General features: G+C 35.7%; 1 protein-coding gene across 1 annotated transcript in view; it reads right to left on the reverse strand.

The window, feature by feature from the left end:
• Window positions 1–419: 419 nt before the first annotated feature.
• Window positions 420–14,814, reverse strand: part of LOC123551165 (uncharacterized) — a 61,223-nt gene continuing 46,828 nt past the window's right edge. The window contains exons 13-17 of the mRNA XM_053542091.1: window positions 10,632–10,756; window positions 8,021–8,321; window positions 5,804–5,892; window positions 4,590–4,679; window positions 420–473 (exon numbers count right to left, since the gene is read on the reverse strand). Of these exons, the coding sequence (XP_053398066.1) occupies window positions 420–473; window positions 4,590–4,679; window positions 5,804–5,892; window positions 8,021–8,321; window positions 10,632–10,756 (659 nt within the window). The remainder of the gene's footprint in view (window positions 474–4,589; window positions 4,680–5,803; window positions 5,893–8,020; window positions 8,322–10,631; window positions 10,757–14,814) is intronic.

The raw sequence follows: 14,814 nt of genomic DNA on the forward strand, positions 1-14,814 counted from the left end.
ATGTTTTTATGGTAAACTAACGTATTTTGAATCGAGAAATATACTATAAGGAACGGAGAGAAACTATCAAGGTACCTGCTTTTTTCATATTTTACATAAACAATATCTTATTAGTGCATGAACCAGTACTTGTCATTAACAGCACGAGAGTCATCTGGCATGGGGGGTGCCAGATGGGTTTTGCCGCATGGGTAAAATCACCGGAAACGCCAGTCCGGTATGCAAGAAATAAAAAAAGTTACAGGTAAAAAACCTCATTTTCTGTTCGCTTTTATCATCAGTACCAGTACTGTTGGAAAGGCATGTAAAGTCATTTTATTTATTTGATATATATATATAATTTTACTTTGATTCTAAAAAAGTCACAAACCAGATCCGTCTTTAACGGCTCATCAGGCAGACATGAGACAATTGTAAAACTAGAAGAACAATTCATTCTCAACAAATAAGAGGTCCATCGGTAAAACAACTACCTGTAGGTAAGTCATACACAGTACAATTAAACAAAAAACATCCATTTTATTAAATGAAAACGAACAGTTTATCAGCAAGATTTACAAAATACAAATACTTCATTGCCTGTTTTAAACCAAAATTTAACTTCACAGGAGACGGATGAATAACTTACGTCATAAAATCATTAACTCCCCTGTTTGACGTCAAAATTACGTCCCTTGTTACCTTAATGTCAGAACTATTGAATTACTTCCCTATTCTTCTGTTGTTTTATATTTAGACAGACTGATAAGCGAAAAGTTTGTGACCTTTTAATTAAAGTCTAAGAAAAACTAGGCGAGCAGTCTAAGTCTATTAGGTAAATAAAATGACTTTACATGACTTTCCAACAGTATTAAATTATTAAAATACGAACTAGTTTCGCCTGTCGGTCAATCAGTGTATACAAATGTATTTTTTGTTATTAAATACTGTTGGAAAGGCACGTGAAGTCGTTTTATTTACTTAACTTATAGACTTCCATCTTGTACATAGTTTATTTATTTTCAAGTATTATGTATATCATATGGCGAGGAAAGAGATTGAAGGAAATGCCATTTTGGTATTACGTAGATCAATTGTGTAAAATCATGACTTACAAATTTCAGCCGGTTTCACCATTAACATGGATCTTCAGGAGAATGTTGCTTATTACGTAGCCGTCAGGCAACGACGTTATCAATAATGACGTCGCTTAAGTTATACATATCAATAATGGTTAAACTGTTGTTTGCAATATTGAAAAACATAAGTTTGAAATAGTCCATAACTTCTGTAATTATAGACACTGCAAATAATTTATGTAAATAGTAAATATTGTGTAGTAGCATTCAGAGATACTTCATAATCAACATATAAGACAAGTAGACACGGTGATACTTCTAGAAAGCAATCATATTACAAGATGTGCAAAAAACTGTACACACAATCTGACATAAGTACTTTAGTCAGATGCTGTACACCGAACTTTCGATTTTATAAGCCGAAAGATAATAACACTACCCTTTTTATGATGATTTAGAAGAGTCAGAGTTTTGTCCCTTGAAATCATTTATAATGGTGTTGGTACACAAAATCTACCATATACTTGTCTATGTAATACAAATGGCCCAATGTCATGCGTAATGTATGTCAGAGGAAATAATTAATGAGCCTGGGTACTCGGAAAATTGTTCCAGCACCCATTTACTATAACATTAATTAAATAAAGTAATTCAATTCGGCAGCGCTACATTTCACGACGTTCTGTAATTTTTCATCCAAAACAGACATGGAAAAATGTCTACATGCCAACAGTACCCATGCGATATACCTTTCAGTTCCCGGGTGCGAACGTAATTTGACTATGCTTTAAGTATTGTTCATTTTGCTTTATTTTGTGACAATCGGAACGTTTTGTTGTTTAAGTTCAAAAACATAAGGGGAGTAACTCTAACGAAACGGCGATCTCTGCAGGTTTCAGTAAGTGTACATGAACATATCTATATACATGTATTTACCGTACTAGCACAAAATCTCACCCTCTCTGTGAACGGCTTTATGCTTTTGTTGGGTTTAATATCATACTGACTCAATTACATATCCTATGGCAACTTTCCAGCTTTTGAAGACCCAATTTGGCCCTTCTTGCATTATTTCAAGCACAAGCGGGCACATGGATAGAACCACCCAAGGCAATAAAGGGCAAGTCATTTGAAGTCAGAAACATTAACCATACGACCACAGAGACCCCATTTGAAATGATGTTAGCAATTTTAGTTGGAGGAACAGGAACTTAAACTCGCAACCTCTCATTTCACAGTGCAGCAATTTATCATCTAGTCCAGACATAAATAGCTCTTTCAATTCATTTCAGTATGATATTAGTCTTATGTCCAACTGAGATTCATCTGAAAATTTGCTTAATCATTAACGATTCCCAACAAAACATAAAGTGTATGCTGAAAATCATATAAAATGAGTAAAATGTTTTAATTTGCTGCAGGTAATATATTCATCAGGTGAACATATGTGCGTTTAGCTTATTCCACATAAAATCTGTAGAGAAAACAGCTATTAAGTATATACATGAAAAAAATGGTATATAGCAAAGTGTTACATGTAGATTGGCTTGATTTGTCCATAAAAGTTTACTTGAAACATTCATAAAATAACTGGCAAATGAAAATTGCAAGATATTGACCTGGATCTCTCCTCAGAAACGTTTTGTCTAATCAAATCCTGTCAGTGAATAGCAGCTCCTTATAAAAATACAGCTGCGCCAATGCTCTTAGACGGGAGATGTTGTGCTTTCCAGTTACTGCTATCAGGCACCGGTACGTGACGCTGAATGAAATTTGACTAAACAGAGGTAAGAGTAAATTTGCTACTTGTTTGTTAAATCATCGATTAGGCCACACCAAATGAATATCTTGGTCATCGGATTTTTTTTCCAAAAAATTTAGGACCGGGCGAGCGAAATAAAAATAAAAATATTTGTTTTTGGATTTCACCTATTTTTGGAGCGGGCGAGGGGCGATTTGAAGAAAAAAATATAAAACCTTGTCACAAAAATCAATAAGCACTACAAAACCATATCAAAATGGCTTGAAAATACATAAAAGAACCAAAGATCTTTAAATGTTGAAGGTTTAATGACAAACTGTTTCCAAAATACATGGCAGCCACTCGACACCTGATTCAAATATATCTATGTTTACAGGGTCGCGCTACATTGTAATATTTACAAACATTTAGACATTTAAACAAACTGGAGTGATATCAGGCGGATACAAGAAAATCTGGCAATTTGACAATATTTCTAGTGTATAGGACTAATGTGTTCGCTAAGTTTGTATCCTAGGCAAACCAATACCCTGGCCACAGGGTTTTGCCTTAGATTCTATGTCACTACATAGGAATAAGAAAGCTGTTACTCTCATGTAGTGTATAACAGAAATCATTATATATATGGAAAATACTGCAATCACCTCACCAGTACATTAGGTACTCATGGCCTATATATCATAGTGTCTGTCAACTTTCAATGCAATTTCACCATATACAAGAAAATCCCTCATCCACTGATGGCCCAATTCACTTATAAATTCAATGACAAATTTTGCACTTTCTGCTGTTCTTTGATTTTCACATTTAACTTAAGCAGATAAGGAAAGGCTTACTTCTGATGATGCAAGTCTTAACAATAAATGCAATATCATTCTCAGTTTCTTTTTGATCTGATGGTACCCATTAAATAAATCTGAAAAAGGATCTATAAACAGTGACATGTATATAATATTCTTGTATTTCAAGTCTACATGAAAAATAACAGAGTAAGCCTTTAATGCATGGTTTCTTGGATTGTTAGATTGTGCTCTTTAGGATTCCTTTGCCCTAATAAAGTTCCATGTGCGTACCCCTTCTTCGCCAGAAAATTATGTTCATTTTACATAGCTAATAGAAGCATTTTACCATTCCTTAAAATCAAAGTTATTTCAACAATTCATTATTTATGATGTAACACTGGTTGTGAAACCAAACTGAATTATACCGCCTGTTCATCATTTAAGTACTACCTAGTTACTGCTGGCTGACATATGTGTATAATTTTAAGGATCGCAGCAAAACGTTGTTCTAATCACTATCCATTATTAGATGACACTGTTTTAAATAATGAGATATTGATGTTCATCTTGAGAAAAAAAAGACAACTTTTCATATGATAGTGATCTTTCCAAGATTTATTTACACAATCTTGCTGTCATTTCGGCTGTCAATTTTGCAAACTGGGGCAACACAGGGCCTCAAACATGTTCTTCTGGTGTTTTAATGGTCAATTATGAGTAAAAGTATTAGATTTTATGAATTACTGTCTCTTCACAGTGACAATAAGACCCCTAAACAGTGAAAAAAACGCCCGCCCTGAAATTTTAAAATCTGTCTGCAAAAACTGAAGCGAGCAGAAACTGATTTTCAAAAAAAAAAAACTATTTGTTTTTGATTCTGGCAAAAAATGGAGCGATTTTTTGTGGCGGTTGAATGTGCAGTCAGAGAAGTGAGCTATAGTCCCGATTGGCACAAATCTCTGAACCGTTTTTATATTAACACATTACCTCACAATTCCCTAAGTGTAGCATATCACCTCCACTCACATCTTCACGTTTTACATGCTCATTAAATTCTGGATAGGTCTTTACATCTTTCTGAAAATAGAACCCTTGAGAAATAAATCTCTTTCACGGTTTATGATCCAAAGCAAGAACACTGCATCTAAATCTTGTCTAAATTTGAAATAGAAATTCATTACTCTTTAAATAATAAAGTAATATCTCATCCATTTTAAGCAAGAGCTCTCGGAGGAAACAACATGCTTGACTATTTAAATGCTTAATGTTACAATAAGACCACTATCATATCTGGGGAAACTAGAGCTACTGTTGGAAAGTTAAAAACATTAACCAGACTTTCAAAGTACAAAAGGGATACAAATAAAGGAATATTTCTGTTAGAGTGATGCAACTTGTGTCATATGACATTAGTGGTGATTTGTTTGTTTTTGGTTTAGCGTTGAGTTTCAACAGTACTTTAAGTACCAGAATGTAACGGAGTTCAGTTAAACTAACCGGTGTACCTTGATTTTGTACCAGTACTTCTTTGTTATATTAAAGTAACTGCTAATTTCTCCATATAAATCAAAGTTTAGGATGAAATGACTTTCACACAATGTCATTATTCAAATCATCATAGGAAACAAATGTCTTGCCCATGGGACTAAACTCAAGATGCTGTGATCTCTAATTTGTGCTCTCCTTAAAAGGGGCATATTTCACGGAATATTTGAGCTGGAGTTATGGATCATAAGTTATGTGATTTCTGTGATGATATCTGACAACTACTTTCAAGCTTTAATCAAATCAATTTAGTTAAAACTGAGATAGAGTGAAAGTGCATCAAAACTTTAAGCTAAAGTTGTAAGAAACAAGAGATGTCGGAGACAGTGAAACTGCAAAAATACAAATCAGGACAAACCTTGGTAATAGTAATGGTGTTCACAGTAATGCTGATCAAACTGATACTGATGTCATGGTCAAGAGATGTTACTTCATCTTATTTCTCCTCTAAAACGGTTTTGTAAAAATGTGGACTGGTTACAAAAACTTAACCAAGTTGTGACGTCGATGCCTACGCCATGGTGAGTAGGATAGCTCTCCTTATTCTTCGAATAGTCGAGCTAGAAATGCAAAAAGCATGTAACTGGTCATAATAACATTACACATTTGTAGATTTCAAGTGTAATGCTGTCACTGATAGGAAATTGTGAGCTTACTCTAAAGTTGACTCCCCAAGCCTGACTCTGACATATATTCATCACCACCTCCAGTCTGCCGTCCAATTTTGTCTTGGCATCAACTGTCTCTGTGAACAAAATTTAAAACTTACTTGAAGACTCAGTCTAGTGCTTTCATTGAACACTAATTTTGCTGAAAAACGTGTTATACATATGAAAGTTTAAGCATGGTACAATAAGTTCTTAGACAACACCTCCGTTCGAATTTATATTTTTACATCCAACTTTACATGTTGTAAGTACGTGTATAGAAAAATGGCATAACAGAAAGCTTGTATCATATTTATTATCAATACCATACACTTGAGACTTCTGTGTCACAACATATAAAATGCGGTAAATCCTGTGCTAAAGACAACCTCTGAGAAAGGAGACCACAAAACTTTAAAGACTCAAAATCTAACTTCTAGTTTGCTGTATATTCCAGCTTGTAAAAACACCTGCATGTAAAACAACACCTGCAAACTAGACCTTGCTTGTGAAAAAAGTGCATGTCTCCCCATACTGCTTCATTTAAATGGCATGACCAAAGAATGTGCAACATCTGGCCATATCACAATAACATGTGTTCAGAGATAAGCTAATAATTTTTGGGGAAAGTAGAAAGGTTAATTGTTAAAGGTAACAATGACTTACCAACATCAGCAAAAAAATAAGAGCCATGGTAATCCTATATCACTCACCTGAATAACACTGATTTTGTATCAAGGACAAGTTCAAAAACCTAACCTAAATACAGCATACACGTGGACTCGCATACTATGTGTAGTAGTCCAAGACTTACATTGCATAAACACATTTTCAGTTTATTTCACCACCTTGTAAGATGATACAAGAGTTGTCAAATTTCTTTTTGACCCCCCCCCCCCCCCCACACACACACACACACACCCCACTACCACTTCTCAAGTATGATTTAGGACTGATTCAGAAATAAAGGAGCTCAAGCTCAAGTGCAAAAAAAGAAGAAATTGTGAAATATGGCATTTCTGACAAACCAAGGTCAAATAGATTTACAGCTCCAAAGTAGCCCATTATATATATATTGGGTCTATGTATTGTTATAATAGACCCAATAAGTGGACAAGGATGCCTATTAACCCACCAAAATTATTGAAAGCAAGAAAACAAAAAACACATAAACTATGCACAACTAGACTTGGTAATAATCAGTCTTATAAATTTCATTGATATCCGATTGGTTGCATCGGAGAAGTAGCCCAGACAAATTGTATCCAACTAGAACTGTCTAGCTCTCAGCAGACCATCTAATACCTACTTAACATTGTCTTCCTGTACGAAATAGAGACCTGTTATACAAATTTTAAGTTAAAAGTTGACCACAATCCCCCCCCCCCCCCCCGCACACACACACACACAAGAATAAAAAAAAACTTGGCCTGTATTTTATAATCGTGTACCTGTGTGCAACTAATGTATTTAATCCATTTATCCATTCCAGTGTTATCAAACTGACATGAACATTTTTGAATTTTTTATGTTAGAAAGGAGCCATAAATCTGCTAAGACTTGATGGATTGTAACCGAAAGCGAACATGTATTTTGTAATTATGTACTTGTCTGTTAAAAATATATACAATCCATTCATCCTTCAAGTGTATCAAACAGACATCCACATTTTTCTAAAAGTCTGAAAAGGGCCATAACTCTGACAAAACAAACTTGAAAATTATGACAAAAAGTCACCCTTGTCCAATATATTATGCTAATTTCTTCAAGGTCAATGTCACTGGGTGGATCAGGGCTCACCATGGAGGTATAAAATTAGGTTCTAAATCATCCTTTAAGGTTTAAAAGAAATATATGTAACCTTTTTACCCAGTTGTTAACGCTGCCGCCGTCACCATCGACGAAATTTGGATCGCTTAAGTCTAGCTTCCACTAAATGACCTTTAAGTAAAGAGTCATAACTCTTCCAAAATCATTCAAATGGAAAATGCTGATAACATGAAAATCTAGCCTAGCTACTAAATCTTTCTACAAAGTTTGTATAGTTTCAGATTATTCCAGAAAAACTTTTGTGACAGATGGACAGTCAGTTGACAGACAGCAGAAAATCAATATATCTCCCCTCATAACAGCTGATATAATAAAGACTATTTTTGGCTCTCTCACGTGTGGTCTGTATACGCGGGATTGACTGAAATGTATGAATGAATAATTTAAAATAAAGACCTTTATAAAACTCATCATTACAGTCTACCCCACCGGCTTTCAAAGCAAACCACAGGATGTAATGGTGAAGCAAATTTAACGTGCCATCATCATATGTTAGTACTGCCCTTAACTGCTGTATACAGCTGCTCTCTACCGGACTCTCTTCATCCGAAAGGCTGTCAATGTTACCATGTCCAAAGTGATAACTGCAAGTATCAGAACTACTACTACTGCTGCCGCTGCTGTGTTCTTCATAATCTTTCTCTCTCAGGTCTACCGACTTTTCAGTTTCTTGTGAATATGTACTTGCTTTCTTTATCTGTAAGTTTAAGAGTAAATAGACAATTTCAGTTGTAAATATCTAATACCATATACATGTGCATCAAAAATGATCTCAATCTACCAATAATTTGAAGAGTTACTAAAGGTGCAGGGATGGATGGACATGGATGGACAGTTGAACAGACATATTAACTCCACTCCTAGAATATGTTTACTGGGTATAACAAGGCCAGTGTCTCGCCCAGTGGCAATTGGACTCGTGCTAAGGGGTTTTATAATCACATTATATCTTTAAAACTATTGCAAAAGTTACGATTTTAATAAGTGGAGGTGCACAAGGACTCACCATCATGACCATGGGATGTAAAATGAGTTTTTGAACAATCCTACAAGGTTTCAAAGGAATCTATGAAACGGTTTTGGAAAAATTGTCATTTTTGTGACTTTTCAAAGGCATTTCAAAAAAATAAAAAAAATGCTAATTTCTTCAAGGTCGATGTCACTAGGGGTCAGGACTCACCATGGAGGTTTAAAATGAGTTTTTGAAACCATCATACAATGTTTCAATGCAATATATGTAACGGTTTTTAAGACACTGTAAGTTTTGTGACTTTTCAAAGGCGTTTCAAAAAACTAAAAAATGCTAATTTCTTCAAAGTCGAGGTCAGTAGGGGGTCAGGACTCATCATGGGGGTGTAACTTGAGTTTTTGAACCATCCTACAAGATTTCAAAACAATATATTCAACTGTTTATAGGAAATTGTCATTTCTGTGAATTTTCAAAGGCGTAAAAAATGCTAATTTCTTCAAGGTCTGAATTTTCAAAGGCGTCAAACAAATAAAAACAATCTGCAAGGCCAATGTCACTGGGGGGAGGAGAGCGGGCAGAACTCACCATGTGGGAATAAAATGAGTCTTTGAACCATCCTACAAGGCTTCAAAGCAATAGATGTAATGGTTTTTGAGAAACTGTAATTTTTTGTGACTTTTCAAAGGCATTTAAAAAGCTTAAAATGCTAATATCTTCCAGGTCGAGGTCACTAGGGGGTCAGGACTCATCATTGGGGTGTAACTTGAGTTTTTGAACCATCCTACAAGATTTCACAGCAATATATTTAACAGTTTATGAGAAACTGTCAATTTTGTGAATTTACTAAGGCGTAAAAATGCTATACACACTGCTGAAATAACGTCATTTGAGCACTGCATGCACAGGTCTATAAAACCGATTATGCCTTGAAGAAGTGGTATTGATCTGGCCCATTGTAAAATTCACAGGGTGGCGTCAAATTTGTATGTGTCAGATACAAAATTGTAAGCAATAAAAGAAATCAGAAACGCAAATTCAATGCAGTACATTGTTGGTATTTACTATATATAGACCTATGCTTCCATCAACATGTACAGTCAGTGTCACTTACAAGCAGATCAACAAAACTATATATTGATCTTAAAGTATATAATTGTGTAATAATGAATCATTACCTAAACCTCTCTATAAAACCAGAAAAAAAATTAAAGAACTAAAATTAAACGGTCATTCTGCTACATTCTATGGCAGTATGTGTTCAATGTAATACTTCAGGCCAGATTTCCTGCAATCAGGACATATGTAAGAAATGTATGGGTTATTGAGAATTCATTCAGAAATCGCAAGATAAATTCAGCAATCATTACATTCAACTCATGTCAGGTCTAAGTCTCCAAGAAAGCTCTATACCTATCTGTAATCTGAGTGATAAATGACTTCTCACTTAGATCTAATAAATTTGTTTGTATGTAAGTTTATTCAATAACTGCAAACAGTTGTCCATATTGGTGACTCCTCCTGAATATATTTAAGTCAGTTAAGTTCAGGAGGATAGTGCTAGATACAGACAATACCCTCATTCCAGTAGCTTCTCCTTGCTAGTGTTGTTATACGGAGACCAGCCTCCTGTGGATATTTTTGTTTGTGTGTTTCGGGCTTGACGTCGTTTTATGTAACAGCGGACAATTACCCTTACAAGTGTTCTGGGATTCTGTACCAGTATAAACCTGTTCTCAGCAATTAACTGCCAACTTCCCCACATGAATCAGAGGTAGAGGACGAAAGATTTCAGACGCAATGTCTTTTATCAAATCGTCACGGGGAGCATACGCCTCGCCCAGGGCTCGAACTCACGACCCCGCGAACCGTAGATCAGCGCTCTCCCTATTGAGCTTAGCGGATTTTAAACCAATGACCTTCAACTATTATAGTCAGTCTACTAAGCACTGAGCTAATGAGGTTCACAAAACATAGTCTTGCTCTGAGCTGGTAACCCTCGAAGACTTGTACTCTTTCATTGCTATAGTATTTTCTTACCCTCTTGAACTTTTTCTTTGAAGATCTAGAAGACTTAGTAACATCACCTTCATCATTACTCTTGTCACCGTCATCACCATCATCGTTATTTGAACCTTTTCGTTTACCAGAGGAATTTGGTGTTTCTAAATATGATACTGTAGCATTAAAGTCTATGGAAAAGAAGACAAATTATTCTACTGCATTTCTTTATGTCTTACACTCAATAAAATACAACATAGTTCAAGATTCATTCAGTAATATCAAAGCAGCCATTCTGTCAAAAGAAGTTAAAGATACATCTAAAGTTTATGGCTAGGCATGTGAATCAAGTCCATAAATAAATTTCTACACAAAGTTTTACAAATTTGAGGAGACAAGTAAATAAAAAAACTGATAATTTAATTTCATATGACGCCAATTTTTACAAATCTCATTTGGTCACCAAAATAGAAAAAAAAGTTTAAGTGTGGGAAAATTACTGGTTATAGAGGGAATACTTCTTTTTCTTACAAGCTACATCAAGCGATATTACTAAATTCAAATTTGAGCCATCACTGAAGGTGATTAATATCCACAGAAGCCATTTTAATGCAAGGAAAGTAAATCATTGTGATTATGACCTTTAACATTGAAGGGTGACCTTAACCTTGGACCTAGTGACCTGGATTTTGCCCTCTGCATATCGTCTTGACAAGGTAGATGCTTGTTTTATGAAAATCCTTCCAGTGTTTAAGAATATATCAAGTAGACACACATTTAAAGACCGGGGTAAAAGTATAAAAGGAAGACAACAGGAAAATGGCCACTTCTCTTGACCTCAATGAGCGGTCTGCTTCTGCAGACAGACAGACAGACCAAAGAATGAATTTATGTAAATACACATACTGACTAAAAATATTGACTGACATTTGGCAAGATAATTGTTTGTTATGTCAGCTACAAATCTTGATCCATACAAATCCATTATTCTAGGACATATACGTTTTAAGCTATGAGCATCACAAACAAAATATTCACTATTTAGTTTTTTTTCAAGGGCCGTAACTCTGTAATTAGATCTAAAATCTCATAAAGAATGCCAAGTGTGCAAGGTCACATCATGATTTACTTTTGAAATAGGGGTGAAACCAGATGAAAAATAGGAGGTGCGAAAGTTTATATCATGATAAAGACAATACGCAATTTCATTCAATTATTAATTTATATCAAATACTTTCTAAGCTGGTCGTGTCACAATGTGCAAATGTGCATTTTTGACTATTTCAGGGTTCATAACTCTGGAAATAGGGGGCGAAGCCAGACGGAAAAATAGGAGGTGCGAAAGTTAATATCATGATAAAGACCAATAATAGGTTTCATCAATTTATATGAAATACTTTTTGAGTTAATCGCATCCCAAGGTAAAAATGTGCATTTTTGACTATTCAGGGACCATAACTCTGGAAATAGGGGGTGGAGCCAGACGATAAGTAGGAGGTACGCAAGTTCATATCTGGAAAAAGACTCTTGCAAGGTTTCATCAATTTATATGAAATACGTTTTGAGCTAGGCGCGTCACAGGGTGAAAATGTACATTTTTTACTATTTCAGGGGCCATAACTCTAGAAATGCAGGGGGCGGGCGGATCCAGACGAACAAGCAAATTCGATGAATTGGTAGCCCCCGCCGAATGGGTTTGTGATCAGGAATGGCAGAGAAATATATCTGAAAAAGGTAAAGAATGTTACTTAGAAGCAAATAATTTTATTACATTTGTATTTAACAGAACAGAAGTCCGTAAGAGAGCACAAGCAAGTAAGAAGAAATGGGTGGTGATGAGGTGTGTGTGTGGGGGAGGTGGGGTTTCAACTTCACATGTTGATAAATATTCATTGAAGGTTTGAAAAAATAAAAACTTCAGGAATGAAAAAAAGAATTCGGGGCGCATGATCGGGTTGTTGGGGGTGACTGGGCGGAGGAGCGAGGTTGGGAAAGGGTACAACTTTGCATGTTGATAAATATTCAAGAAGGGTTTAAGGTTTAAAAAACGAAAAAATGAAAAAATGTGGGGTGGTGTGGGGAGGGAGAGGGTGTGCGACCAGGGCGGCGGAGGTGACCTGGTGTGGGTAAACAACTTCACGTTGATAATAAATGTTCATGGAAAAATGAAAGTTTAATAAAACTCTACCAATTAGTTAGTTTGTTATGTTCAAATATGTGGATATTTAAACAATTAAAGCGCAAAAAGTTACTAAAGAGATCCTGGCGAAATTGTGTGTGCACTACCACCTTAAGGTGATCTAAACTCAGCTTAAGTTTCATAGAACTAGGTCAAATACGTCATACGTTATAAAGAAGAAATTGCCAAATTTATAGTACCCTATATAGTTAACACTAGAAACTACTAAGGACCATACCTCTGATGTTACTTAGGCAATCTGACTAAAACTTGACGGGCCGCATTACCGTAAAGCGGTGAACATGTATAGAAGTTTTATTTGAATATTCCAAACCGCTTCTTAGATATGGCTCCGGACGAACTGAAAGGCGGACGACGCCAAAACTATATCTTTCTGCCTTCGTAGGGGATAAAAATAAGAGGTGCACAAGTTCATATCATGATAAAGGCTCATGCGAGCTTTCATCGATTTATATGTCAAAAACTTTTTGAGCTAGGCGCATCACAATTTTTTTCGGACGAACGGACGCACGCACGGACGGACGGAAGGAAGGACGAAAGGACCTAGCCGATTTCTATGTTCCCCTTTTTTTCTTCGAAAAAGACGGGTGACAATAAAGACACATTCCGATCCGTTTTCGTGCTTACCAGGTAGAAAATGTGGCATCTGGAGTGTTAACAACGGTTTTATATCATTCGAACTAGTAACCTAGTTTGTAACTTAAGCTAACCCAATTTCAAACTTGACATATCATCTTTCGTAAAGACACACATTTCCGACCAAGTGTCGGGTAAAATATGTGACTTATGAGGTACGTAGGTTTTTTCTATGATTATATCTAGTGGAATATTTCTTTAACATAGTTAACACTGTTTCAGATTTGACCTCAATATAAAAACACAATTTCCCAAGTTTCATTTTTATCAGGTAGATAATATGACTGCTAAGGTGCTATCAAAGTTCTTCTATGATCTGAACTATTGACCGACATTTTTATTTCAGATGATCAAGTTTTAAATTTGGCTTAGATTTCGACAAAACAGACATGCTGACCAGGTTTCACGTACATTGGGTAGAAAACTTGGCCGTTTGAGTTTTAGCAAGGTTTTCCTATGATTTGATTTGGTAACCTAAGTTTTGACCTCAGCTGACAGAGTACAAATTTCTCCCTGAGTTTATTAAGGCAAACATTCAGAACAAGTTTCATTAGGATTGGATCAAACTTACGACCACTAGACTTGTGGACGATCGATAGACAATGAACGCCGGATCATCCACCTATACTAACCGCTCATCTTGAATGTTTGGTCCATGTCAGCTGAGTGGGCAAATTCGTTTCATTCGAACCTGCGTATGCCGCAAATCTTAAACGAATCTGGTAATTATATTGGTAAATGTTATGTAGAGAATAATAGGTTAGTGCCGTAGATGAGAGAGGCGAGGTGGAGGAGGTTATCGGGTGAGCCGAAGGCGAACCTGATAACGTCCGGAGCCGAGCCAGATAAACTTTCTCCATCTTAGGCACTAACCTATTATTCTATTTATCTTGTCATTTCTTCATTTTCCGATATTTGGCAATTTTACAAAAATAAGTGTGCGACAACCGTTTTAATGACGTCATATTCGTAATGACGTCACTTATATAATGACGTAATCACCGACAAAATCGCAATAACTTCTTCGCTTTTGAATAAAAACTCATTATTTGACCACTCATTTTCTTAGTTCGGACATTTCCAACACAATGGTGATGGTTTCAATGCAAAATTTCTTATGACAACAATATCGATCATAAGGTCACATGATCAACTGACCGTATATCACTGTCACGTGTCAACTGACGGTATATCAAAAAAGATATACGGCACCCTGAGATCGGGTCGAAAATACTGCAAGTGACGGGATAAAAAGAAAACAATAATGTGAATTTCATCTAGAAGCATAAAATAGGTCACCGTATTTGATACAGTGTATTCATGGTTTTCTGCTGCAAAATCACATGACCGCCCGCTTAGCTCAATAAGATGAGGATCGTAAGTTCG

Source organism: Mercenaria mercenaria, chromosome 4 (assembly GCF_021730395.1).
Source record: "Mercenaria mercenaria strain notata chromosome 4, MADL_Memer_1, whole genome shotgun sequence".
Lineage (NCBI taxonomy): Eukaryota > Metazoa > Mollusca > Bivalvia > Venerida > Veneridae > Mercenaria > Mercenaria mercenaria.